At 41.7% G+C, this 26,629-nt stretch overlaps 1 protein-coding gene and 1 non-coding gene across 3 annotated transcripts in view; one reads left to right on the top strand and one right to left on the bottom strand.

The window, feature by feature from the left end:
• Epm2a (EPM2A glucan phosphatase, laforin) overlaps positions 1-10,125 on the bottom strand; it is a 106,975-nt gene extending 96,850 nt beyond the window's left edge. The window contains exon 1 of one of the 2 annotated variants that reach the window (XM_038340236.2): positions 10,107-10,125. Coding sequence is in view for 1 of the 2 variants with exons in the window: in XM_038340235.2 (XP_038196163.1) it covers positions 9,608-9,914 (307 nt within the window). In the remaining variant the exon portion in view is untranslated. Of the gene's footprint in view, positions 1-9,607; positions 9,915-10,106 lie in introns of those variants that run through there. The other variant, XM_038340235.2, reaches the window with a different exon arrangement.
• A 4,887-nt stretch (positions 10,126-15,012) lies between these two features.
• On the top strand, positions 15,013-15,146 carry LOC119822060. Its single transcript, XR_005286667.1, has one exon. It is a non-coding gene; the product is annotated as a small nucleolar RNA SNORA70 (small nucleolar RNA).
• Positions 15,147-26,629: the final 11,483 nt, after the last annotated feature.

The raw sequence follows: 26,629 nt of genomic DNA, 5'->3' as shown, positions 1-26,629 counted from the left end.
CTGGGAAACGTGTGAGTGAGGCTTGGAGATCTGCCCCAGCACACAGATATCTGAGGTCCTGCCCAACAGCCCTGCTGCAAAGGAAAAAGGAGCTCTGCTCAGGAACAAGCATCCTGCTGCCAGGTCATTAACAGAGGCTAAATTAAGATGGAGGCACAGCTGCTAATGCCTTAAGATGCCTATCCAAGGTTAGCCCAGACAGACCTCCCTTAGGAACCAGAAACCTAAAAACATTGTTCAGTAATCTTGTTATATTTGGAGGCTCTGTTTGTTGGGTAACCACAGTTTCCTCGTTCCCCCAGCCCTCACAGGCAAGGAGACATTTGTCACCCATGAAACTGGCCTGATGACTTCACACTCACACACATGTGCGCACATACACACACACCTAGCCTAGAGCCTCTGTTTTACTCAAGGAAAATTCTCCTAGGGGGAAAAGACCTTCCCTTAAGCCTTTATAAAATCTTCTTGCTCCCTATAGCTGTGCTCCTGTTCTCTCTCTAGAGAGACGGGCTGGCAGTTTGTTGCCCCAATCAACTGCTTGATTTCCCTCAAGTGTCTTGTTCGGTGGTTTCTGCTATGCATGCTTACATCTGGTGCCTAAACTCATTTATCTCTGCTGACTGCCATCATCCATCACATTCCACTCCAGATTTTGTGTGTTCCTTCCAACCGTATCTTTCTTCTACCTGCCTGCTTGCCTCTCCTCGTCTACTCAGGTAAGAGAGCTGCCTATTCAACACTTCCTTCTCTGTAGAATCATACTGGTGCATTGGATCGTCTCCCTATGACCTCCTCAGCATCCATCACCTGGTCAGGACACCCGTCCCTCACGATCTGGACATTCTCTTGACGAGCCACAATCCATCTGGGGAAGCCCTCTTGATCAAGAGTCCATCCAACAGCACTTACCTTCTGCCACTCACCCTCCCCCACCCCCTCTCCACACAGATGTGTCCATGTCTGCTTGTTGCTTTCCCGCTCCCCACTTGCTCATTCTCTCTTATGCTGACCTCCCTCTCTTCTGCTCCTGAGAGACCTGGAGAAAAATGCCTCTCCTGACTCTCTTCTATCTCGACTTAGCTCTAATCCTGGAATTCCCTTACTGCTACCCTTTCTTCAAGAACATTTTATGTCCTCCCTCTAATTCTTCTCATTCAAAATGGGGCTCTTCAACTCCTCTTGTCTGTCTCCATAAGTCTTTTTTCACTGCCTTGGACTCAGAGATATCATTAAGCCTCACTTCCTTATTTATTTCTTTTACTATAATTCAGTTTGGGTTCAATACAAACTTAATAACCAGCCTCAATGGCCAGAAAACTGACACATTCAACTTCCAAATTCTCAGAGATCCAAGTTTTCTTTTCTCTCTGCTCTCATTCCTCCCTCTCTGCCTCCTGTCAGATTCTCCTGGCAAACATCTAATTTCCTTCTACACCCAATCAGAGCACAGAACCCTCAGTCTCCTCTCTTTAGACTTTGATGTAGAGGACATGGCTCCCCCACAGTTGCCTCCCCAGTATAATCCACTGGCGCTTCCCTTGGCTAGCCCACCAAGCCTAGATATGTCTTTATAAGAGAGAAAATTACTTGATAACTTTTTCAGGCTGTCTGCCTCCATTTGTAGATACACAAAAATCAGTTATGGCTATGTAGATCACTGGATTCAATATTACAATGATATAAATGTCTTTGGGCATAGAAAATATTTTTAATTGTCACATACTGTTTTACTTTATTAAAAATCTGGTTCTGGAGATAGGCTTTGCCCTACCCACTTTAGACTCAAGCATGTTTTACCTAAAAGTTTCTTCTAAGGCCTTTGTTCTGGGTCAGGCTGGCCTCCTGACTCTGGTAACAAAATACCCCAGAAAAAAGATAGTATGTGCTTGAAAACAGCTAAAAGGCAACTATTTCCAATATGATTACTATGATTTATCTCATGGTATTTAAAATTTTAATCAAGAAAAAATTAAATGTGATCACAAATATTTAACTCTCTAAGTTCCCCCCTTCTTGAATTAATTATTAAAATGTTAACCCATTTAAAGCAATGGATATCTTTAAAGCATTTGCTGAAATGTAAATGTTCCTTATCTCAGGATCTATAAAATTTTGGGGGTAAAATGCTCCAGTAAAATAGGTAATCTTGAAACTTGCAAAGGAGGATTGATAGTTAAAACTCTATCTTAATCTCTGTATAAGTAATCTTAATTTGCTATAGCATGCCATATATTTAACTTGTTTAAGAAAATGAGTATTTGATGGGGAGAATTAAAAGGCTAAATGATGACCCTCAAACCCATCAGAAAGAGGTGTTGGCTGTGGCATTTAAAGTCTTTAATAGAGAAGTGTAAGAAAGAACCAAAAGACTCCCTATGATAGACAGAAATACCAGCTTCTGGCAGCATCCCTGAAGCCAACTTCAAAGGAAATGGATCACCAATGGAGCTTACTTCAAGTGTAGCAACATTGGCTTGGCTACTGAGCAAAGAACTGCTTTCATGCCTTGCCTGCCACCAGGACCATGTCTAACCTGTGAATGGGCAGAACACTGGAAAGTGAACTGTCCTTCTCTATGTTCTCAAGGTAGGTCAGTCCCCCATGTTCCTCCTCCACAGGAAAACATCTTGGATCTTCTGGGCCTCAAGGCTGAAGACTGACATTGCCCTGGGACCTCGGCACTCAGCAACACCATCAAGGGTACCACAGCGGCACATGGGGTAAATATCCAGAGAGCCAGTAAGTCTTCTGTCATTTTCAATTAATACAGGTGCCACTTGATTCACACTCCGTACTTACTCTGGTAAAACTTACCCTTCTCAAACCTCTGTGGTTGGTGTTGGTGGCCCCTCCAGCTTAGGGCTACAGGTCTTTACTCTGGGGCCACCTAATAGCTCACTTCTTCCTCTTTATGCCTAGCTTCCCAACTCCATTATTGGGCAGGGATATTATAGCTAGACTATACTTTTCCTTTCCTTCCATCCAACTCCTCCAACTTTTTCCAGAATCTTCCTTCTTCCTAGCTTCTGAGGACAACCCCCTCCAATTCAGATTTCTTTTAAATACAAATTAAGCATATTTTCATATTTTATATTGAGTAGCTAAATTATTCCAGTCCTGTGGGGGATAAAAAACAAAGAACAAAACAAAACAAAAAACACAGACCTGCTTTGACAGATAAAAACATTTTAGTGTTCCATCTGATCAAAGTTTACAAGTTGATTTTATTTTTAAAGAGACAAACTTTCACTGTTCAGTGGAATAATTGTTTAATATTGACAGTGACTTTTGCTTGGATAGATCAGAGATGAAATATAGCATTACATTATGAGATGCACCCACTGCAATCTAAGCTAATTGTAGTCTTTCGAGCCTAGCAAAGGAGTTGCTTGGTTTGTTTTTTTTGTTCAGAATGAAAAAGTACTTTATTCTCAGGGTTTAGGACAAATGGGTAAAATGTAAGTCTAGTAAGGACCAAAGTAGGCATAGTCGAGCTAACAAAGATATTCTAAATAAAATAATACTTTAAACATACAATGTTTTGCTCTGTGAATATGTGCATACAGTACAGAGATTTCTTTCATTCATCTCCTTCCTTTAAGGTAAACCATAGTTTACAATAGATCTGCCTATATTCCATTGCATTTTATGCTGTATCAAGACAGATTTGGCTATATTTTCACTCATCTGAAATAAACTTTAAGAGTTTGTTTTCAGGTAATCCAAAAGGAAAAAAAATGTTTATATTCTTGAATATATATGTGGTAGTTTGAAAGAAAACGGCCCCCAAAGGGAGTGGCACTATTAGAAGGTGTGGCTTTGTGGGAGTGGGTGTGGCCTTGTTAGAGGAAGAGTGTCACTCTGGAGGTGGGCTTTTAGTTCTCATATCTGCTCAAACCATACCCAGTGTCTCAGACCACTTCCTGTTACCTGTGAGTCAAGATATATGAGCTCTCAGCTCCTTCTCTGGCACCATGCCTGCCTGCAAGCTGCCTTGCTCACTGCCATGACAATGGACTAAACCTCTGAACTGTAAGTTGCCACCACAATTAAATGCTTTCCTTTACAAGAGTTCTTGTGGTCATACTCTCTGCACAGCAATAGAAATAGTAAGGCAATATATCAGCCTCAGTCTCTAAGAAGTTTTCTTTGAAGAAACACTTTACCAGGAACAGACTGACAGGTTTTTCTACTTGCTAACTCCCTAATGCATTTTTGTTTCATAGTCTTGAGGAATCGACTTTTCCCCCTTCTAGATCTTTTTTTTTTTTCAAAAAGGTTTTAGTACAAAGGTATACTACTGGTGTTTCTATTTTTAAGTATATGCTTTTTTTGACATTTCAACACTAGGAAGTAATTAATACCTAAGAACTCTGATTGGTCTGAGAAAATGGATTGAATACTCCTAATTTTGTCTGTTGTACATTTGGTGAAGTTTTTCTTTTGTACTTATATTTTAAATAAAATATTTTTAAAGTTTTTAATGAAGAGGAAGAACATACTCCTTCATATTTCACAATGATAGCTAGTATGTCATTAATCCATTCATGTATTATTCACTGGGGTTCTCCCAGTTACTTCCATGTGGTCCCGCTTCCCTCACTCTATTGCTGCAGCTCTCTCAGTAATATCTAGGATAAGTTTGGCAACCTCAGTGGCTTCTACAGGTGTCTCTCAGGGGGTGGGGGTCATTAGGGTGGGGGCAATTAGGTCATAGTTTACATCTACCTTCCCAGATCTCTATCCAGTTGGCAGACACCAACCAGGAGTCAACCTCAACCTTACAACTGCTCCAGAACAAACTTACCTCCCTAACCTCAATGATCCTACACAACTGAAGGGTCCTTGATGTGCTGGCTGCCAAAAAGGGAGGCACTTGATTCTTCTTCAATAAAAAATATGTTGATAAACTGGCTTGTTGGACTTCATAAGGCCCAGTGTCACTTTCTGCACCAAACTTGAATTTGGTGAGGCCCAGTGTAACTTACTGCGCCTAACTTGAGTTTAGTGAGGCCCAATGTAACTTACTGCTCCTAACTTGAGTTTGAAGAGGAGTGACTTAGCACAGCCTGACCTAGGCCCACCTCTGTCCAGCCACTGCTGATGTGGCAGGATATTATTGGCCGGCCCTTATTCCTTACTCTACCTTACCCCATCCCAAGACTTCCACCCACTACCTTAGCCCTATATAAGTTTCTGCCCTGATGTAATAAAGTGAGATCCTGCTTCGACAGGCTCTAGGCTCAGTGTGCATTTCTTCTTGGTGGCCGGGGGAGGTCTGGGTCATTGACACTCACCATCCCACTCAGCCCTAGAAAGAGATTGGCAGGACCAGCTCTGCCTCAGCCCTATCTGCTGGAGAACCAGGCACTGGCTTATAAACCTGGACCTCCATGGGCCAATTTCAATGCAGATTCACAGTATGTCTCCTCTGGGGCCCTGATCCTTACCTCTCCCCTCAGCTCACTGATCTCTATCCTTCTCATAGTAATAATTGTATACTAATTGTTCACTGTCTTTTAGATTGTTTCAGGAAATATTAGTAACATGGCCCAATGGTCAGTGAACCAGAAGCTTTTGACAAAATTTCCTCAAGTCTCTTACTGTCGCCAGCAACCCTAAGCTCTGGCTTTGGACCAGCGTTGCTGCCCACCCCCCACCTGTTCAGAGGAGGGTTTGGATAAACTAAACCAACCTCAGCAGCAGAGCTACCTACATATCCTTTGTCCAGAGAGCAGCTATACCAAGGTTACCCAATATGTGAGGAAAATCTACAGCATGAATGAAGCCATCAGGAAAAAAAAAGCAATTACTGACAAATTGGTTAAACTAATGAAAGACAAAACCAACTTTAACCAACTCTATTCAACATCCTTTGACTCATAATACATTAACAACCACCAGAGAAGCGGGGGAGGGGGACACACGGGAATGGCATCGGAAGAGACCAAGAGAATCTGGGAAATTAAAAATGTGACTGTTGGAGTCAGGGAGAGGGCTCAGTGGTTAAGATGCCACTGGCTGCTCTTCCAGGGAATGAGGGTTCAATTCCCATCACCCACATGATGACTCACAACCATCTGTACTGCCCTCTTCTGGCCTGGAAGGCACTGCAAGCACATGGTACAGAGAAATAAATGCCAGCAAGACACCTATCACATACAATTAAAAAAAATGAAAAATAATGACCACCAAAAGTGAAAATTTCAGTACACTGACAAAATTATGAAATGGATGAGTATAGAAGATCAAGTGGTAAGGTCAGAAACACAAGAAATATATTTATACGTAAAAGATAAAAATGGGAGAAAAAGGTTTTAGAGATGCTTAGTGCATAAGCAGAAGACATATGACTATCACATTTCAAATGGAAAAAAAGACAAGAATATAGGTAAGAAAATAGTCAAAGAAATATTTATATGAGGGCTGGAGAGATGGCTCAGCGGTTAAGAGCATTTCCTGCTCTACCAAAGGTCCTGAGTTCAATTCCCAGCAACCACATGATGGCTCACAGCCATCTGTAATTAGGTCTGGCGCCCTCATCTGGCCTTCAGGCATATACAGACAGAATATTGTATACATAATAAATATTTTTTAAAAAGAAATATTTATATGAATTGAAGAAAATAATTCTTGATATTAAAGGAAGCAATAAAGTGTCAAGCAACACTAAACATAGTGAGACACATCCTGACACAATTTATTTTAAAAATTAAAGCTTAAAAGGAAAACCAAATGGATCACCTCCACCAAAGGAAAAAAAATAGACTGAGTTTGACATTAGAATAGTCAACCAATGCTGATGCTCAAAGGTCTTGAGACAAAGACGGCAAAGAGCAAAGGGCTTTGAGGTCAGAATGCTCTACCAAATGACCAACCTGGACTTGGGGGGGTCTCAAACGCTGGGTGTCCCATATTAGAGAACACAACAAACAATGATTAAGTTGCTCAAGAAAGACGATGTGAGATCCAAAGCAAGGCAGCAAACGTGGGTGCTTGTTGTTAAAGTCTCCCACAGGCACTGGGGGGAGCTTCCTATTAGTGGTAACTGCAACAGGAATCCCAGGTGTGCAAGAAAAGGTGTTTTCACAAAATAAGCAAAATTTCAATCATTAAATCCTGTGAGTAAGCAAGAAATCTTGAGGGCTAGTGTGAGTTTTCTGTTAAAATAGTTAAAAAAGAAGAAATATGAAATTAAGTTGTAGGAGAACTTTTCAATATGAACATACAGTAAAACAAATTCTGAAATCGTTTCAAGCAAAATTTGAGCAAGGTGGGCATTATTGTGAAGGAAAGGAACTTTACCCACCCAGGGATAATCTCTACCTCCGAGAACTCATTTTAATTTTTAAAAAAATATTTATTTTGGTGTTTTTGAGACAGGGTCTCTCTATTGTATACCTCTGGCTGTCTTGGAACTCACTTCATACACAAGTCTGGCTTCTAAATTCAGAGAGGCACTTGCCTCTGTCTCCTGAGTGATGGGAGCAAAGCCCCATGCCACCATCCTGGCACCACTTGGTTTATAGTGACAATCGTAAAATTAAGAAGGATGGTTTACACCCGTTATCCCAGCACCCTGGAGGCTGAGAATGGAGTGATTGCAACCAGCTGCAGCCTAGCCTGGTCTACACACAGTAAGCGAGAGCCTTCAACCCTACCAAACACTTAAATACGTGCATATACAGTAAGCGAGAGCCTTCAACCCTAACACTTAATAAGTGCACACACAGTGAGCGAGAGAGAGCCTTCGACCCTACCAAACACTTAATATGTGCATCACTTGATATCAGTCTGTGCTAGTCTAATAAAACCATATTTCTGGGTAAGGCAGTGACAGTCCAACGATCCTTGCTCTTAAACACAGGGCATGGCAAGTCTCCTCATTAATTTCTAATTCTTAGCACCAACCAACCCATCCACATGAGGGCACTGCTAACAGGGAAAGAACAGAACATGAACACATGAAGGTTAATGTAGAAACAGAGACAGGGTGAGGGAAAGGAGAGGGGTGTGTGCATTATTTTTAGAAATTGCTTAAAGAGCAATTTTCTTTAATAGGGTAATAATAAACCCTCTATAAAATAAAAGTCAATATCACTTCTACAATTTAAAATGAGGATATAAAATCAGTAGGGAAGAAAGAGGTAACGAGCATGGACTAAATTCTTCGTATTTTATAGCAGGTGCAGCTGTTAATTTTATGCATTTACAGCAGATATCAATAGATATGAATTTTTACAAATTATAAATAATGTATGTGGTGACCCTCAGAAAGACTGAAAGCACACAAGCTAAAGAGGGTGCACTAAGAAATAGCAATGAAGCAAATTATTGGGCATCTTAGGTGATGTCAGAAAAGGTAATAAAGGAGAGAACCTGGAAATGAAAACTCTAGTATACCTTACACTGTTTTTAAAGTTATGAGAAGTTATTTTATGGTGGAGAAATCCATAGTAATATTGACAGAAAGGCACTTCAAAGAAAGAACAAGCAGAGGCCAGCACCTCTAGCTTCTGGGATAACGAAAGACAGTAATGCCAGCTGACCATCAAACTCAGGAGTGGCCAGAAGGAACAGCAAAAGTAATAAACATATGCCAGTAAACCATATTCTTCGGCTGTTGTTGCTGTTGTTTGTTTTATTTTATTTCTAGATTCTTGGCTTCTACATCTTTCCTGGCTAATGGCCTGTTTTTCTGCCCATATTAGCGTCTCAAGAAGCCTTCCTTCCATGGCATTTAAACAACCACTGAGCCACGCTGTCTCAGTTCGGGTTTCTATTGATATGAAGAGACATAACCACAGCAACTCTTTAATTGGGGTGGCATTTTCAGAGGTTTAGTCCATTATCATCACGGTGCCACGTGGTGATGTGCAGGCAGACATGGTCCAGAACTTAAGAGTTCTACACCTTGATAGGCAAGTAACAGGAAGTGGTCTGAGACACTGGGTGTGGCCTGAGCATATACAAGCTCTCAAAGCCCACCTCCACTGTGGCATACTTCTGCCAACAAGGCCACACCTCCTAATATTGTCACTCCTTTTGGGGACCATTTTCTTTCAAACCACCAAGCATATATAATCTCAATTTTTCACCCTGGTCATTTCCTTCAAAGAAAAGGCTGTGTCAATTCACGCTGGGTCATGGGTAAACACGCTGGTACCGCTTCTTCAGGGCATTCCTTACTGAAATGTTAAGTGGCTACACATTGGCTTCTCTGAATCTGTTGTAGAGAAATATTCCCAAATGCTGGGAAGAAAACTCTGCACTTGGACTCCAGTCCAAAAATCTCTAAAAGTAAAAAGAACCTGAACGCACAGTGACAGGTGCACAGTATTTTTTCACTGAAAGGATAAAACACACCAAGATGCAACAAGCCTAGGCTCAATCAGGCCTAGGGCAGGAACGGGTGAAGCGAGGTGGGGTCAAGTAAGTGGGCAGGTCTGGGGGGCAAGCAGTGACCGACTGCGGGGTGTGCTCAGGAGCGCGCGAGCTGCGGGGTGCGCGCCTGAGACAGCGGCCGCGCTGCATGGGGGAGCTGAGGATTACGGGCCCCGCGTCGGCGGCGGGGTGCGCGCCCCGAGGCCCGGGTGGGCAGTACCTTCCCAGCGCAGCTCGCCTCCGGGCTCGCGCTGCAGGAACTTGTACCAGAACGTGTCGACGCGGCCCGTGTCCTCGCCGGCCGCCGCCGCCGCCTCGTTGTCGGGCGCCAGCTCCACCTCGGCGAGCCACAGGCCGGGCTCCTGCAGCGCCGGCGCGGCCGCCCCCGCCGCGGTGCCCGCGGGCCTGAGACGCACGGCTCCGCGCGGCTCCCAGCGCCCCAGCTCAGGCCGCGACCCGGCGAGCAGCAGCTCGGGCCGCGCGCCGGCCACCGCGGGCGGCACCACCACGCCGAAGCGGAACAGCATGGCGAGGGCCCCGATCGCCGCCCGTCCTGGGCGACTTGGCGAGCGGCGGCGCGAGCCCCGGGGCCGCGCGGACACGTGCGGTGCCGCGCGTTTGTGGTCGGGTCACGCGGCCGCGGCTGTGGGTTCCCAGTGCACCGGGGAGCTGAGCCACGGGAAGCGGGCGTTCGGGACCCGCGAGAGGCCGGGACCCACCGTGGGGCTACGGGAGAGGAAAGTGGCACTCGACATTGTTCGGTCACCTTCCTGGAGCTTGGAAAGTACCTTTACTAAGTCACGAGTGAGGAAATAGTATCCAGGCTGAGCCCCCACCCTACCCCCAGTGAAGTTGGGCCGAGATCCAGGACCTCCCTCTCAGCAGCCCAACATTTAGTCTCTGTGACTTCTGTTTATAAAGTGGGAATAATGCAGATGGATAATAGCTTTCCAAACGCAAAATCCAGAGTTGGTCAAACACACCGAGACTACTTTACCCTTGCCTAGGGAGAGCAAAAACCACCTCCTGTTTGTAGCCTATGGAAAATGGCCTTCTCAAGATTAAAGCACCTTGATTGTGAGATGATACACCTGTAAGTTTAGAAACTAGGCCTCAAAGTGGAGACCAGACTGGCCTCAAACCTTTGAGATCCTTCTGCCTCTGTCTTTTCTATGATTACAGGCCCTGAGTCCGGCTACCTGTGTTTGGGGGAGGGAGGGGAGTCTCTCTGTGTCTGTGTGTCTGTTATTAAAAACCTGCCGTTTAAATTTTGCTTCTTGTAAATATTAGCACTGTTTTTTCATTGTAAAACATTTTTGGATCAAGAAACAGCTGTTATTATTTTGCCAAAAAAAATCTACATTTTGCCAGGAGGCAAGGGGGACAGTTTAGTTTGTTACTGATATGAATAAAGAAGTGTTCTGTTTACATTCACTGTTCTTAATTGCTTTATAGTACTACTTTGATATTCTTTATATACTTACCAATATTTAACATGATATGCATCCTTTAAATGAGTTAAAATCACAAGAAACATGGTTGTCAGTATTTGGAAGCTGGTGTAGAAGAAAACCAGAATTTTATATACATGAAGAAAATCTGTAAAAGTAGAAAAAATACAATATACACAAAACTCGGTTTGCAGAACAGTTAGTAGACAAATACAGCATGCTACTCTTAAACAGAGACATTCCGCTCAGAGTTTGCATGGTTGCTGTGTTTAAGGATAAACATGAAAATGTAAGCCAGGAAGGCTGGCCAAACTTGACGTCTTCAGAAGCAAAACAGAAGTGAGCAGAAAGTGGCCAACGGGTCAGTTTATTTAAGTCTGTCTTCCAAAACATTTTTGGAGTAATTTTAGGAAGATAATGGTCATTTGGCCCTGCAAAGAGCCCTGCTTGTCTATTTTGGAATCCAGACTTCTGTGGCTTGTTTCTTACGGAAGCCGACCCTGGGTCTTCTGCACTCTTGGGCTTGGTGCTGCCTGCCCGGGTGTTTTCGTTTTTTCACATGGAATTCTTCCTGCCAGGCCTCCAGAGTGAGCCCTTCCCTCTCAGAAGTGAAAACATGGCAGGAAGAAAACAATATGTTGGTCCAACGGACTTTGACTTTTTCTTCTTTCTCATCATAAAGATACTAAACGTTTTAATCAAAATATGTGAGTTTACTTAATCATGAATCTCAACATGGTGAGAATTTGATCGTTACACTCTGTACCAAGCAGAGTGCAAGTGGAAAATAAAATACCAAAATGTAGATTAAGCACTGTTATGTCAAGGCCTCAAATATTGACGGTCAGTCAGCCACAGTAGTAGCCACTGAGACTCATTATGAGCCAGGCACAGTTTTTCTTCTTAGATGATCTCATTTGACTCTCTCAACATTCCTACAAGGTAACTACAACGTTATCTCCATTCTCAGATGCAAGCAAACAAAGGTACAGAAGGGGTCAGTCCACGGGAATCAGAGGGAAAAGTCACATGCTAAAAAACATCCATTTTGTTAACAGCTAAATATGTAAAGACAGGTGTATAGAAAGTTCTTTGGGTAGGAAATTTTTATATAGAATGCATCTAAATCCATGTGTATTTTTTCAATTTTATTATGTTTATTTATCCCCTCTCTCATATGTGTGTGATTGTGTGTGTGTGTGTGTGTGTGTGTGTGTGTGTGTCGAGTACAATTTTCTCGGGTTCCAGGGATCAAAGTCAGGTTGCCAAGCTTGGCAGCAAGCACTTTTACCCACTGAGGAATTTCACCAGCCCTCCAGACATATTCAAATATTACTCTTATATCTTTTAATAAGATATTGATGTCTCATAATTTCCTATAACTAATTTCATCCCTACGAATAATAGCATCGATGAACCCCAGATAAAAGTTTAAAGTATTCAATGAATCTGTACAAGTATTTTGATATTTAGGGAGGGTTTGTCATTAAATCACAGGAAATTAAGGCTTTATGATCTTATATCCTGTTTTATGTTTGGCTTTTGATTGTTTTTCTTTGTTGAGACAGCATCACATATAGCCCAGCCTGGTCTCAAACTCAATATGTGACCCAAATTGCCCTTCAATTCCCGATCCTTTTGCGCCATCCTCCCACATTCTGGGATCGCAGGCTTGAACTACCACACCCAGCCTGTGCATTTGTTCTGTCAATAATAAAAACCCAGACTTAAGCAGCCACAATAGAGTATCCAGTGATTAAACTGCATTACACCAAGATCTTTTTCTTTCTTGGATTTTCTTTGTCAAATCTCCTTTTCTATTTCAAAGAGTGTTGGTATTTATTCAAAGAAATTATTTATAAATCCATTTGCAGCCAGACTTAAATGCTTCAGTGACATGCTGAATTTAGAGCAAAGACTGAGCTCCATGGAGTAACATAATTCTGGTCATCATTTTTTAAAAAACCAACCAATTCGTTGTCATCGAATTCCATTTCTGTAATGCTATCTTATATATAACTATAATATTTCTTAGAGAATGTGTAATAAATTCAAACCTGTGAGTTTCAGGATCCAATTCAAGTATGCATTCTTTCAAAGTGCCCTTGGGGACTGCCATCACCTGGTTCCGTTGTGATTTATGATTCTGACTGTGTGTTCCACCAATCAGGGAGCTAGCCTGTATGTATAGATGCACGCTTGCTGATCAAAGTCTCAGTTTGTGTAAGTATCAGTTTATCACTTCACAGAACGTATCTGAAAGTTAAATGTGACACATACACATTCCTGCTGTTGTGCCTTAAAGAGCAAAACACAGAGAAAGTTTGAAACAGCATTATCAAGAAGTGTGCATTAGTTAATCGTAGCTATTTTTCTTTTTCTGGATTGGAGACATTCAGTTAGGCCATTTAAACCCCTCTGCAATGTGGGACAACAGAGCAGGCCTTCTTCCTTCCTCAGTGTATCAGCACCGGCTCCTTTGTCACGTTCCTTTCCCCTTATTTATACCCTATTCCTTACTTATGTTTATAGTCTTCATTTATGCGACAAAAATGTTTATTTCAAAGCTATCCCCAAGGGGCTGGAGAGATGGTTCATTGGTTAAGAGCATATCCTGCCTGTGCATGGGATTGGAGTTCAGTTTCCCGCAACCACAACTGCCTATAACTCCAGGGCTAGAGGATTCAGTGTTCTCTCCCTGCCTGTCCAGATAGCTGCTCTCCTGCACACGCCTCCACACAGACACACATGCATACGCATAATTACAAACAGAAGGATCCCCAGTATACAATTACACTGCAGCATGCACCTCCCTGCCCATCCCATCTGCCCTCATCATTGTGAAACCATACCTCCACCCTCAACTGAGAACCCCTGCAGGGCCTCTGTTTTTTTTTTTTTTTTTTTTTTTTTTTTTTTTTTTTTTTTTTTTTTTTTTTTAAAGATTTACACCATTACCAAGTTGGCTTTATTGTTGAAATGCAGGAATGGTCCAACATATACCAGTCAATAAATTCAATAAACCAGAAAAGGGCTTAAAGACAAAAATCTCATGATCATCCCAATAGATATCAAAAAATCCAACATCTTCGTGATAACAGTCTTAGAGAAAGTGGGACCAGAGGGAACATCTTCAGCATAATAAAAGGATAAATAAGAAACCCACTGCCAACATCTTTCTATAGAACAATTTGAAGCAATTCCACCAAAGTCAGGAATGAGACAGGAGTATCTATTATTCTCACTTCTTTTCAATGCTACCCTCAAAGCACTAACTAGAGCAATAAGGCAAGAGAAGCAAATTAAAGGGCTACAAAGAGGGGAGGAAGAATCAAACTACCCTTCTTTTCAGACAGCATAATACTGTACATTAGAGATCACCAAAATTCTACCAGAAAATATCTAGAAAGCATAAAACAATTTCAGCAATGGCAAAGGATAAAATATTAATTATCAAACTCAACAGGATTATTACATACCTATTACTCAACACTGTGAGTAGAATAGCAAGGATATCTGAAAAAATTCTAAGAAATCACACTAACAATCTACCTAAAAACACCTAAATATGTGTACATTTATTAATATACATTTTATATGTATACATACTATAATATGCACATATTAATGAAACTATGTATACTAATATGTTAATATGCATATATTAAACAATAGTTTGCAGGGCCTCTGTTAAGGCTGTGACCTAAATGGATTCCGCCAGGACAGAGTGAGGACCAAGGCAGTTATAGACCTCGAGGTTAGAGACTCAGGTTGAAGGCCTCCCTCAGGTATAAAAAGATCCCAACTCTGTGGGATTGACAGCTGACTAATGTCTGTCTTTTCTTTAAAACACTGAGTGGCCGCTAGAAGGGATGTTCCTACAGGCACTTAAAAAGATTTAGAGAAACAAGGATGAAGGTTGGTGAAAGAAACCATGAATGGGACAAAGCTGGCACAAAATGTCTTTAACAATCTGAACATTCTGTAATTCACTGTTTGCTTATTTTTGTCTAATCATTGTGTGTGTTATATAATAAGAATAAACATAAATTTTTGTTCTATTTTTTGAAACATGGTTTCGACTCCCTGTATAGACAAGGCTGGTCTCAAACTCGCTCACACCCTCCCAAGTGCTGGGATTAAAGGCGTGCACCACTACATTCACTGGATAAAAGTACTTCAAGTTAAGCAGACAAGGTTCCTTTCCTCATGGGGGTCTGGTGAGTGATGGCTGCACACAAGTCCCAGGAAGTAGGGTATGTAGCCTAATACTTGTATGGGTTTCCGTGAAGATCTGTGGAGACATTTCTGGTGGATAATCAGACATCTGATCTCCGTACTTTCCCATGACTTTCCCATTGACTTTCCCATGTCAATGCTTCAGACCGTTACACAGTGTGCTGTTCAGAGGTTCCAGGGCACAGTGGCCGGGACTCACACTAGTAAGTCCGTCATGTCCTTCCACGCCAAGCTGTAGAACCAGGAACATGTGATGGAGGCCCTGTACAGAGACATGACCAAGTTCCCTGGAAACCAAAAGATCCACATCTCAGAGAAGTGGGTGGGGAGCTCCACTAAGTTTAAAACAGGCAAATTTGAAGATGTGGTAGCTGAGAAGTTGTAGTCAGAGGCTGCTTGTTCATTTCCCCACCACCCAGATTCAAAATAATCACAGAAACTGTATTAATTAAAATACTGTTTGGCCAGTCACTTAGGCGTATTGCTAGCTAGCTCTTTTATCTTAAATTAACCCTCTCTATTTGTGCATCACCACAAGGTCATGGCCTACTAGCAAGGTTCCAGGGTGTTGTCTGCTTCTTTCAACAGCTACATGGCTTCTCTCTGACTCCGCCTACTTTCTCCTAGCACTCAGCTTAGTTTTCCCTGCCTAGCTCTATTCTGCACTGCAATAGGCCCAAAGCAGCTTCTTTATTAACCAATGATATTCACAGCATACAGAGGGGAATCCCACATCAAGAAGCTGCTCATCCCTGATGACAAATGTCCCTAATTATGGTCCTCTGGCACACAATGGGCCTTGCCTCCTGCATGCTGAATCCCACACCCTGTCAGTCACACTTACCAATAAATCTCACATCCAATAGAGGGGAAAAGATGTTTTAGACATATATCCATGTGACTGCAGATGTCCTGTGGAAGCCAGAAGAGGGTACTGGGAACTTTGTTGGGGGAGTCTCACCATCAAAGTGAAAGGCACCTCGAGAAAGATGGCTCACCTATGAAGAGGTCTAAGGAAAAGGCAGTGTTACCTGTCTGCTTCTGTTTCTTTCTGAGCCAGTTCCCCTACCCCGTCAGCTCTATCCCCTGTTGACATGGAACTCCAGCTTTGGCTTCCCAGTGTGGACCAAACGCCAGAGTCTCTCAAGGGATCTTCCAGGCCTCCTGTGCTGGATTGGGACTGTTAAAGTACCTAGCTTTATGATCTGAGCAGCTTCTCAACTTCTCCAGCATGTATATTCCACTGTTGAACTGAGACCTATCATGTAAGGGATCTAATCAATCCCCATTTATCATGTGTACAGGAGTGCACATGCATGTGCAGACACATGTAGGCACTATTGCTTTTGTTCCTCTAAAGAACCTGTGTAATACCTGGAGGTAATATACTCATATTTAATTTTTAATTTAATTTTTAATTAAATTAAAATTTAATATTTAACCAACCATATATTCTAAGATAAATATTTATCTGAGCATGTAATAACAAGACAGGCAAAGTATACTTTTCCAAAGTAACTCTTATGTAAATAAAATGAGAGAATGGACAGGTTGGTGAACCAACAAGAGAATTCAACAAACACTGAAAGAAACCTTGAGAAAGATGACTAAGTTACAGTACAAAAGCAGATTAACTTTCTACTGGGCTATTAAACTGCATTTTCAGTTGGTCTATTATACTAGAGAGAACATGCCCACATCGTTAATAGATGAATATGTACAAAATTTAACATAATAGACATCGGTATTTGGCCTTAATAATAAATAGTAAAATAAATCAAGGCATTAAAATCTTATGAATAACGAAATAATTTGTAGCAAATTTGTAGCAAATAACTAGTGGCGAATCCCACTGGTGAGATGACTGAGGCAAGAGAAGAGCAAATTTAAGGCCAGCCTGGGCCAGGGGGGCTTGACTGCCTGGCATTCCAGTATCTACTACTCAAACTGTGTTCAACAAGCTAAATCCAAGCTGTTATTTATTCCTCAACTTGAAGAGTCCACTCTGTAACCCCCTTCAGCTGATAGCATTTTTAAATATAGCATGAATATTGAGTTTTTGGAACTTCATCTAATGTTCATAAGATTTGTAAAATAGTGAAATCAATTTGACAATTCCTCAAAAAGTTAAGCATAAAGTCGCTATACAACCCATCACTTCCTTTCCACACATCACTCAAGTGTTTGCGTGAATTCTGATGGGAGCATCACTCAGACTAATCCTAACCAGAGACAACTCAAACATTTATCAACTAAGAATGGATTTCACAACTGTGAAACCATGTGATGGGATGGAATGAAAGCAGTGAGCTACTGATACTTGTCACAACACAGATGAGCCTGAAAACATGATGCTACTTAAAAACCACAAAGCACCATGGATAGCATGGGTCCATGTATGTGAAAGGAGCACACTAAGCACATCTGCAGAGGTAGAAAATAAGTTTTGTGCTGCCAAGGATTGGACGGGAGAGTAAAGAAAATAGGAAACAGCTACTGAAGAATTTAGGTGTCTTTGGAGAGATGACAAAAAAATGAGCTCACATTAATTTCAGTGATAGTTATGGAGCACTGTGAATAGATAATATGACGTAGGATTCCCCTCTGTGTGCTGTGAGTACCATTGGTGAATAAAGATACTGCCTTGGCCTGTTGATAGGGCAGAACGTAGTCAGGCAGGGAAAACTAAACAGAATGCTGAGACAAGGAAGGTGGAATAGAGGAAGGCCCTGGAGCCTCTGGAGATGATAGACACTGGGAACTTTAGCTGGTAAGTCACAGCCACATGGCCATACATAAATTAATAGAAAGGGGTTAAATTCAGATATAAGAGTTAGCTAGAGCTAATGGGCCAAGCAGTGATTTAATTAATACAGTTTCTGTGTGATTATTTCGGGTCTAATCTAGCTGGGAGGCTGGGAACCAACAAGCAACCTCCTTACAACAATAATAGATATTAAAATAGATAACTTGGGAGGGTAGAGAGATGGGTCAGTGGATAGAAAGCACTGGCTGCTTTTCCAGAGGACTGGATTTAATTCCTAACACCCACATGGAGATTCACAATTGTTTGTAACTCCAGTCCCAGGGGATCTGACACCTACTTCTGGCCTCCATGGTCACTACATGGTACACATACGTATATGCAAGCAAAACACCCATACATATAAAATAGGTAATAATATAATTATTTTTAAAATAGATAACATTTACTCATTTTACTAAATTATTCTGTCTGGTCTTTTCAAGTTATTTGAGTTTTGAATCCCTAATTTTTGAGACAGAGTCTGGTATGTAGCCCAGGCTAGCCTGAGACTCACATTGGTCCTCCTGCTTCAACATCTCAAGCATTCAGATTGCCTAGTCTACCAACTTTCAGTGGATAGTGACCCTAAACCTCATTACTCAGAATTTAGAAAACCAGATGTGCTTGCTCTAGCCTACAACAGGGTACTGATTTGCACTTTGTAGTGGGAGGTGATAACAGTAATCTTTTAAAATTTATTCATATCTATTTATAAAACACTCCATGACAAATTCTTTTGAGAAATTTGTCGTTTAGTTGGATTACATGGAGCATACAAATATACCCAAGATGTGTCCCTTGCCATCACTGAGCTCAACGTAGCTGTGGAATATAAAAACACAGTCTTTACATTTTAATGAGATGAAATTGCTTGTGATGGAGGAATGTCTAATCCAGCCCTTAGTCTGTTACGGGCCAGATGAGGCTGCAGCTGGAAGGGCCTGGGCAGCTCTGAGGTGTCATCACAGAGTACTTGCCTCTAATGGAGCATCAGGAAAGAAGGAAAGGGGGCTCTTCCTGCAGGAAAGGAAGCTGCTTGCTAAGCCAGGGACCAGTATCAACAAAAGCAGAGAGGAAGAACATTTCAAGCATGTAATTTCAGAGTAATGAATTCAGAATCTCATAAACTGTATGTTAATTATATGGCAAACATATTTTGCCTGTCTCAATAACTGTTTAGACTAATTATACACTTTAGCTTATATGTTTCCCATTTCAAAATTTGTAATATAGACAATAGATGAGGAGATAGGCATAGAGGTTCTATAAAGAGGAAAATAGATAAGAAAAAATATAGTATTTTGAACCTTTGAATGTGAACAGAGAGAACATGAGTCTTGTTAAAATCAAGTAATAAGCCGTTCCATATCCCCTGTTTAATAAGAGACCTGAGTTCGGTGTGGTCTCATTCCTCCTGGTGGCAAAGATGTGCACAGTGTTGGCTCTGACAATCTACTTGCTGACTACCTTCAGGAGTGAATATGTGTTCATGCACCCACAGGCTTACCTGGCAAATATCATGGAAAGACTAATACACAGTTAACCATCTCCTTTAAGTTACCAGACTTGTTTAGTGTTAAATACATGAAATTGCTTTTCACAAGTAAATATCTTTGTAATGCAAGCATATTTTCTTTTTACAAAATATAATTTACTCTCACTCTGAAGATATGATTGATTCATTTCAAAAATCTTTAACTTTCAGTTAAACATCCAGTTCTAAAACAGTCACTTTGGGGCTACTAAAAGCACTTGAATAAAACAGCTCACAGTTTAATTGAGTTTACATGTTCCAGGTGGGGTGGCAATTGATTCTATGATTGTACCTAGAAATAAATAAAAACACAATTTCATTTTAACATATCAATCCCTTTCATAGTCAATCAATCTACTTAGTTTTACGGGTGGACGGTCAAAGACAGATCTGTTATGCTTAGAGCTACAGGCTATAAGAGGTATATTCCTACATTTCAGCTACATTGCCGATATCAGAAAATAGACTCATATGGAGGCTTATTATTTATTTGTTTTCATCTATAAACTAAGATTCCTGAAATTTAATAATTAACAGACATACAGTCCTGTAGTGATATTTTGTTTGTGTTTTAACAAATAAAGCTTGTCTGAAGATCAGAATGCAGACCTAAGCCATTAGAAGCCAGGCAGTAGTGATTCACACATTTAATCCCAGCACTTGGGATCACATGCCTTTATCACAGCACTAGGGAGGTGGAGACAGGAAATGATATGGCTGGGTGGAGAGAGGAGTATAAGGCGGGAGGAGACAGGAGGTCAGATGCAGTCTGAGGTTTGGTGAGACAGTTGCAGTCTGAGGATGCAGTCTGGAGCAGTCTGAGGATGCAGTCTGGAGCAGTCTGAGGAGGCAGTCTGAGGACACGATTGCCCCTTTGGTCTGAACATTGGTAGAGATAAAAGGTTGCTCTAGTGGCTGACTGCACTACTTCTCTGATCTCTCAGCTTCACTCCCTAATATCTGACTCCAAGTTTTTATTATTATGAACAATTAAAATTCGTACTATACAGTCTCTTTAACATGAATGATTTTTCTCCTTAACTGAAGTACCACATGGCAACTTCAAGCATTCATGAAACAGCTAAAGTAGTAACATTTACAGTCGGTGACTGAGAAGACTCAAGAAAATAGAGTCTGCTGAGGATGGAGCTCAGCTGGAAGAGCACTTACCTAACATGCATGAAGCTCTGGATTCCTGCCCCAGCACCATGGGAACTGAGTATGCTTGTGAATTCCTGTAATCCTGGTACTAGAGAAAATTCAGGGCTATCCATGGCAATACATACTGTGTTCAAGGCATGCCTGAGTTACACAAGAGACTGTATCAAAAGTAGGAAGTGGGAAGGAAAGAAACAAGGGAAGGAAGGAAGGAAGAAAGGAAGGAAGGAAGGAAGGAAGGAAGGAAGGAAGGAAGGAAGGAAGGAAGGAAGGAAGAAGGGCATTTTTTCCCATGGACATGTAGCCATAGAGTGCTATGTCTGTAATATTTTCTATTACTCTTTGAAGGCAACAGTTTTGTATTTAAACAGCATTTTAAGCCCCACTCTGATTTAAAGGACATTCTAGGAAGCAGTATTTGCACTGGGATGTTACTGTAAGTCTTGAGACTACTGTCTTCCCATTTACATCTGTCTAAGACAGGAAGAGCAGCACTGGCACATTTAGCTGAAGCACAAACCATATGCTCAGCAGTGAGGTTCCTTGCTGATGCATTACTTTCTCTTTTAGGCACACTGTCTCCTTTAGCCCTAGTAGTCAGCGGCTACTGATCTGCTTGTTTGTAGCATCCTACTGTTATGCCCAGTCTGTGGGACCCCAAAAGACCACCAGGGAGACCAACTACCCTAAATCTAAAAGCAAGGTTCACTGAGTGCACAATTACAAGTTGACAGAGACCCCGTCAGTGCAGCAGTGAGAGGAGGTACCCTGCCCTTCTAGAGAGCACTATTTAAAGGCAAAAACCAGAAACGTTACATTAGCAGAGTGTGGGGTGATGGGTTCAATCCTGATTGGCTCGTATCTAGGGACTCTCCACAAATTTTATTTTCAAACCTTGCCTGTTGTTTACCAACTTTTCTTATCGACTGACCTTCGGGTGGGTATATTCTACGGTTAAATCTATATTTTCCAGATGGCTACACTATTACTTTTGCCCCTAGCCATTTCTGAGGACTGGAATGTTTTATGGGAAATAGTTTACACAAGACACAAAATGGAGGCAGAGGTCAAAATGGAGGAACTTTGTTTTTTTTTTCACTAGAAGCCATACCTGCATCATTTAGCTCATCTTGAGTCTCAACGTAGAAGGAAGAGAAGCCCAACTAGGTTTCCTCAGTTAATTAGAGCTCCATATAAAACAGACAGACAGCCACACAGCCAGACCTTACACACAGCCAAAGCATGGTCTATTGGAGCCAAGCGTGGTGCTGGTGAACCAGCAACTCTAAGAGCTGCATGCTGAAAGCTGGCCATCTTTGATCTCTGGTGCTCTGCCACTGAGCATGACTCAGCTATTCTCTCCTGTGCCTCCCTTTGTTCTTCCTGTGCCCAACTGTCTCTTGACTGCCACTCAATCAGAGACATGGAAAATATGTTATCTGGTTGGTTTCTCTGCTATAATCCAGTCTAATTACCCTGACAGAGCCCTCAGCCACACTCTCTAATAGGCTAAGCCACACTTACTCAAAGAACAGTAACTACTACGCAGACCTGGGCTAGAGAAGGACTGCAGCATAAGGCAATAGAAATTTATATACTATTTCTATGTACTGTTTCTGCCTAAATTGAGCTGGTGTTTTAATTAGCATGCACAGAGGCAAACTGAGACTTATTTATAATAAATTGATCTACACTTTTCAGAAGCACAGTACCATGACAGACAAAGGCTAGATGAGTCCTCCAGCTTGAAGGTGACAAAAGTTTGGCAAAAATGAAATTCATGATCCTAAATTGGACCCTGAACCTGGAAAAAAGATGCACTAAAGGACATTACTAGACCTACCAGCAAAAGTGTAAAAGGACTACACCTATTATTGTATTTATGTTAAGTTCCTTAATTTTAATGATTATACAATGTCCATAAACTTAGACAGATATTCATTCAATATAAATATAATTAACACATAGGTAAAGTGAGAGAAAATTAGAAGGAAGGTGATATATATATATATATCATTGAACAATATATGCATTGTTCATGATTGGTGGGTATCACAAATGTGCTGTCAAGAAACAAGAATTAATATGCTTGTATCTCTCCACAATATTAAAATTTATTGGACTAATTATAAGTTCACAAGCAACAGTAGTTTCATTGACTACAGTTTACCAGTAATCCTATTTTTCTTGATAGTGTGGCTATTAGCAATCTTAATCACCAAAATAAACTCATACATTACACTTCACATAGTAGTGTGGGAGAGGAGGGAGAAAGAGATAGAGAGACAGGCAGACAGATGGAGGGCATGTTTGGGCTAAGAGGTCTCATATTGTGGTGGTTTGAATAAGAATGATCCCCACAGGCTAATATAGTTGAATGTTTGGTTTCCAGTTGTTGAACTGATGGGAAGAACTAGGAGGCGTGACCTTTTAGGAACTGTGTTAAGGGGAGTGAGGGCTTTGATGTTTCAAAAGTCCATACCATTGTCCACCCTGCCTCCCTGCTTCCAACTTCCAGTCAGATGTAAGCACTCAGATACTGCTCCAGTGCCAGTCCTTCCTGTCTGCCGCCACACTCGCTACCAAATTAAATTCTTTATTTTATAGGTTGCCTTCGTCACAGTGTCTCTTTATAGCAATAGAACAATAGCTAAGACACATGCCCAATGAAATCTCACTGAAGACAGAAGCAGCGATCTAACAAAGATGTAAAAGGACTGGACTGGGGAGTTGCATTAGTCTGGACTCCAAATTCCAGCATGCCACAGTCAGGACTGCTCTCACAGGGTATTTAAGTGGGCTCCCAGAGGAGAAACATGTGGTTCCGGGTTTGCATGGGCTGCCCGCTTTCCTGTCTCCCCGTCATGCGCCTGCGCTCGGCCACCCAAGAGCGAGCATTTTAATTCGGTTTGATCTGACCTAATTGGATTTCTTTGTGCCAGTGGAGCCTCCCCTCTTAGGATTTTTTTTCTAATGCAATTCCCAGGCCAGGGAGGCTGGGATGGATGCCAGGGACTGAGGCAGGAGGATCACTGATTCAAGGCTATTTCTTAAATATAGAGGGAATTCAAAGCTAGCCTGAATAATTTAACTTGGCCTGTCTCAAAATAAATGCATTTTCAAGGCTGGGGACAAATCTCAGGGTAGAGCACTTACCTAGCTTGAGCAGATTCCTGGATCCAATCCCTAAGATCATATTAAAATGACTATTTTTTAATTTAATGAATGAGAATTATATATGTGAAACTTTTAGCAAATAAAAAGGAAAAAAAAACACAAAGAAGCTCATCCCAAGGCTTCCTAGCAATGCTAAATTTGGAGCATGCGCAGAACAAGATCGGTAGACACGTGTTTGATAACACTAATTATACTGGTTTCTTAGGGCTTCCATAACCAATACAAACTGGAAACATATTCTCTCATAGTTCCAGAGGCCAGAAGTCAGTGCTCCAGGCAGAGCCACGATCCCAGGAAAGCTCCAGGGAAAGTCCTCTGTTGGTACTTCCTAACTTTGGGTGGGGCCAGCAATCCTCCAAGGTCCTGGCCTTTGCGTGTGAGTCAGTCTAGTCTCTGCCCCCATCACCACATGGCATTCTTCCTTCTGCGTGTCTGTCTCTTTATCTCAAAATCTCCTCTTCCTTTCTCATAAAAGTAGTAGGCTCTGATGTGGAGCCAGCTCTAATCTAGCATGACTGCATCTTAACTTAAGTAGATCTGCAAAAACTCCACAACTGCGGAATTCCAAATAAGGCCACAGCTACCAACACTAAGGACTGGCATCTCAGCATATATTTTTAAGGACACAGTTCAACTCACTACAGGATGTGAAAGACAGTGGTTATTCTAAAAGGGGACACTCTGCTTCCTTATCTTCGACTACGGAATAGACGATCAAGAAAGCAAGCACAGGATCTAATTGTGAGTTCCAGTGCTGAATTAGAAGTACCAGCAATTATCCTATGTTAAATCAATGTCCTGATAAAGGAGTGGGACCCCGAGACGTAGGACAAGAATAACCCAATTTCTGGCCCTACAGGCTTAAAGTTTTTCATTTTCTCTGTGTGTATGAGTGTCTTGTCTGCATATATGTCTTTGTGCCACCTGAGTGCCTGGTGCTCACAAGGGCTGGAAAGGCATGTCAGAATTTCCAGAATGGGAGTTACAGACAGTTGTGATCTGCCTTGTGGGTGCTGGGAATCCAATCCAGGTCCTCCGGAAGAGCAGCCAGAGGAGCTATTATTATTATCATTCCTACTTGATAACTCTTAGCCACTGAGCTATTCTCCAGCTCCTGGGCCTACAGATCGTGAACAGGTGATCTGGACACCCTGAATTGCGTAAAAGCTCAACTTCTCCAGCTGAAGTTCAGATGCCTGGCCCTGCTTGAGGATGGAAGACAGTAAGTCAGAATGGGGAGCAGAAGGCTTGCTTTCAGACTTGTATATTACTAACTTGTTCTAACTAGAATGCTGTCAATAGAGACAGGTGGATTTCTGTGAGTTCAAGGCCAGCCTAGTCTACATAGTGAGTTCTAGGACAACAGAGAGACTCTTCCCCAAAACAGCAAAAACATCAACAACAAAATCATAACTTCAAGACCAGAGCAGAGGACAATCATCTGTCACAATGGAAAAACATTGCTTCATCATGCAATTTTCAAACCTAAGTCAGTTCTCATAACTACTCCCCATCAACTGTAGGGGAAGCCAAGGGCTAGAAGTTTTTTCATGATTTTTTTACCAAAGGGGAATGTGTGTTCATTTACTCCAGCAATTCTATACAGAAGGAAAGGAACATGTCTATCTAAATCTTTAAGACTTTAACCCTATTTTTCATGGTTTATACAGACATTATGAGAATTATGCCCAATTTGGGCCTAACTGGAGAACTGTTCACCCCAAGAGGAAACAAATTACCTAATGTGTCATAGGACCTGGCTAATATATACAGACAAAAACTGTGAAGACTTGTCTGAAACAGGACCTAGAATGTAAGATGGGTAAATATATGCTTTTTAACTTCAGGGCACTTTCCTGAGACTCAGTAAATAATGCCTTAGCAAGGACTACCGAAGCCAGTCTCTATACATTACTGGAATGGTTCCTTAAAATATAGTGGCAGAGGAGAGATAAAGCAAGATGTGGAAATTGTTTTATGACAGGTTATGAAGGAGCTATGACTACTTCAGAGTATGAAGGAAAGGGAAGTCTTATGGGGTGAGCACAAGAGAGTGTACTCAGAAATGGAGGAGCCACCAACTGAACACTGACGCGGGATGTTTGCACAGATGTTTGCTGTAACATTGAAAATTCCTTTGTTGAGGAACCAGAGCTTCCCTGCAATAAACAATGTGACACCAGGCAGAGGCAGTTTCTGCCTCAAAACCTTATCATTCCTATTTGATAACATGGAACTCAGTTCCACAGTGGTCTTTTCCTGAGCCCTGACTGGAAAGAAGAGCTGCCACAGTGGCTACCTGACTGGTCCTCATCACAACTCTATCCAGTTCATCACCTTTGCCCTTTCTGTGGAGGCCGAAAAATGTGGACCCATTTCCACCTTGTCTGCCGGTCAGAGAGTTTGGAGGTTACTCAAATGATCCACAAGCGTAGATGCCCCAACTCAGGATTTCTTGGTTCTTCTGACATTAAGATAGCTCCATTCAATCCTGACAGGTGGTCAGGTTATGCAAATGTACTTCTGCTGCTTCTTTTGGTCAGGTTATGCAAATGTACTTCTGCTGCTTCTTTTGTACCGATGAGGTCACCTGGGGAAGGGTCAGTCTTCAGCACCTTCGCTACCTAGACAACGGAATGCTAATGATTTGATGTCTAAGAGTGATATAGTCATTAACTGTGTTATTCTTTGTATCATGTTTAAAAAAAAGTCTTGTTACCCTCCCTGATTTATGTTGGGTATAAAAGCTGTGGAAAAATAAATGTGGGTGAATTTCAGGATTTCAGTTATCACTGGAATGTCCTCCCGGTATTATTCTATGCCTTCTATCTTATTATCTTTATGTGTCTTCATATTCTTTACTTATATTTCTAAAAT

This window comes from Arvicola amphibius, chromosome 8 (genome assembly GCF_903992535.2).
Source record: "Arvicola amphibius chromosome 8, mArvAmp1.2, whole genome shotgun sequence".
Lineage (NCBI taxonomy): Eukaryota > Metazoa > Chordata > Mammalia > Rodentia > Cricetidae > Arvicola > Arvicola amphibius.
This window is presented reverse-complemented; position numbering and strand designations above follow the sequence as displayed.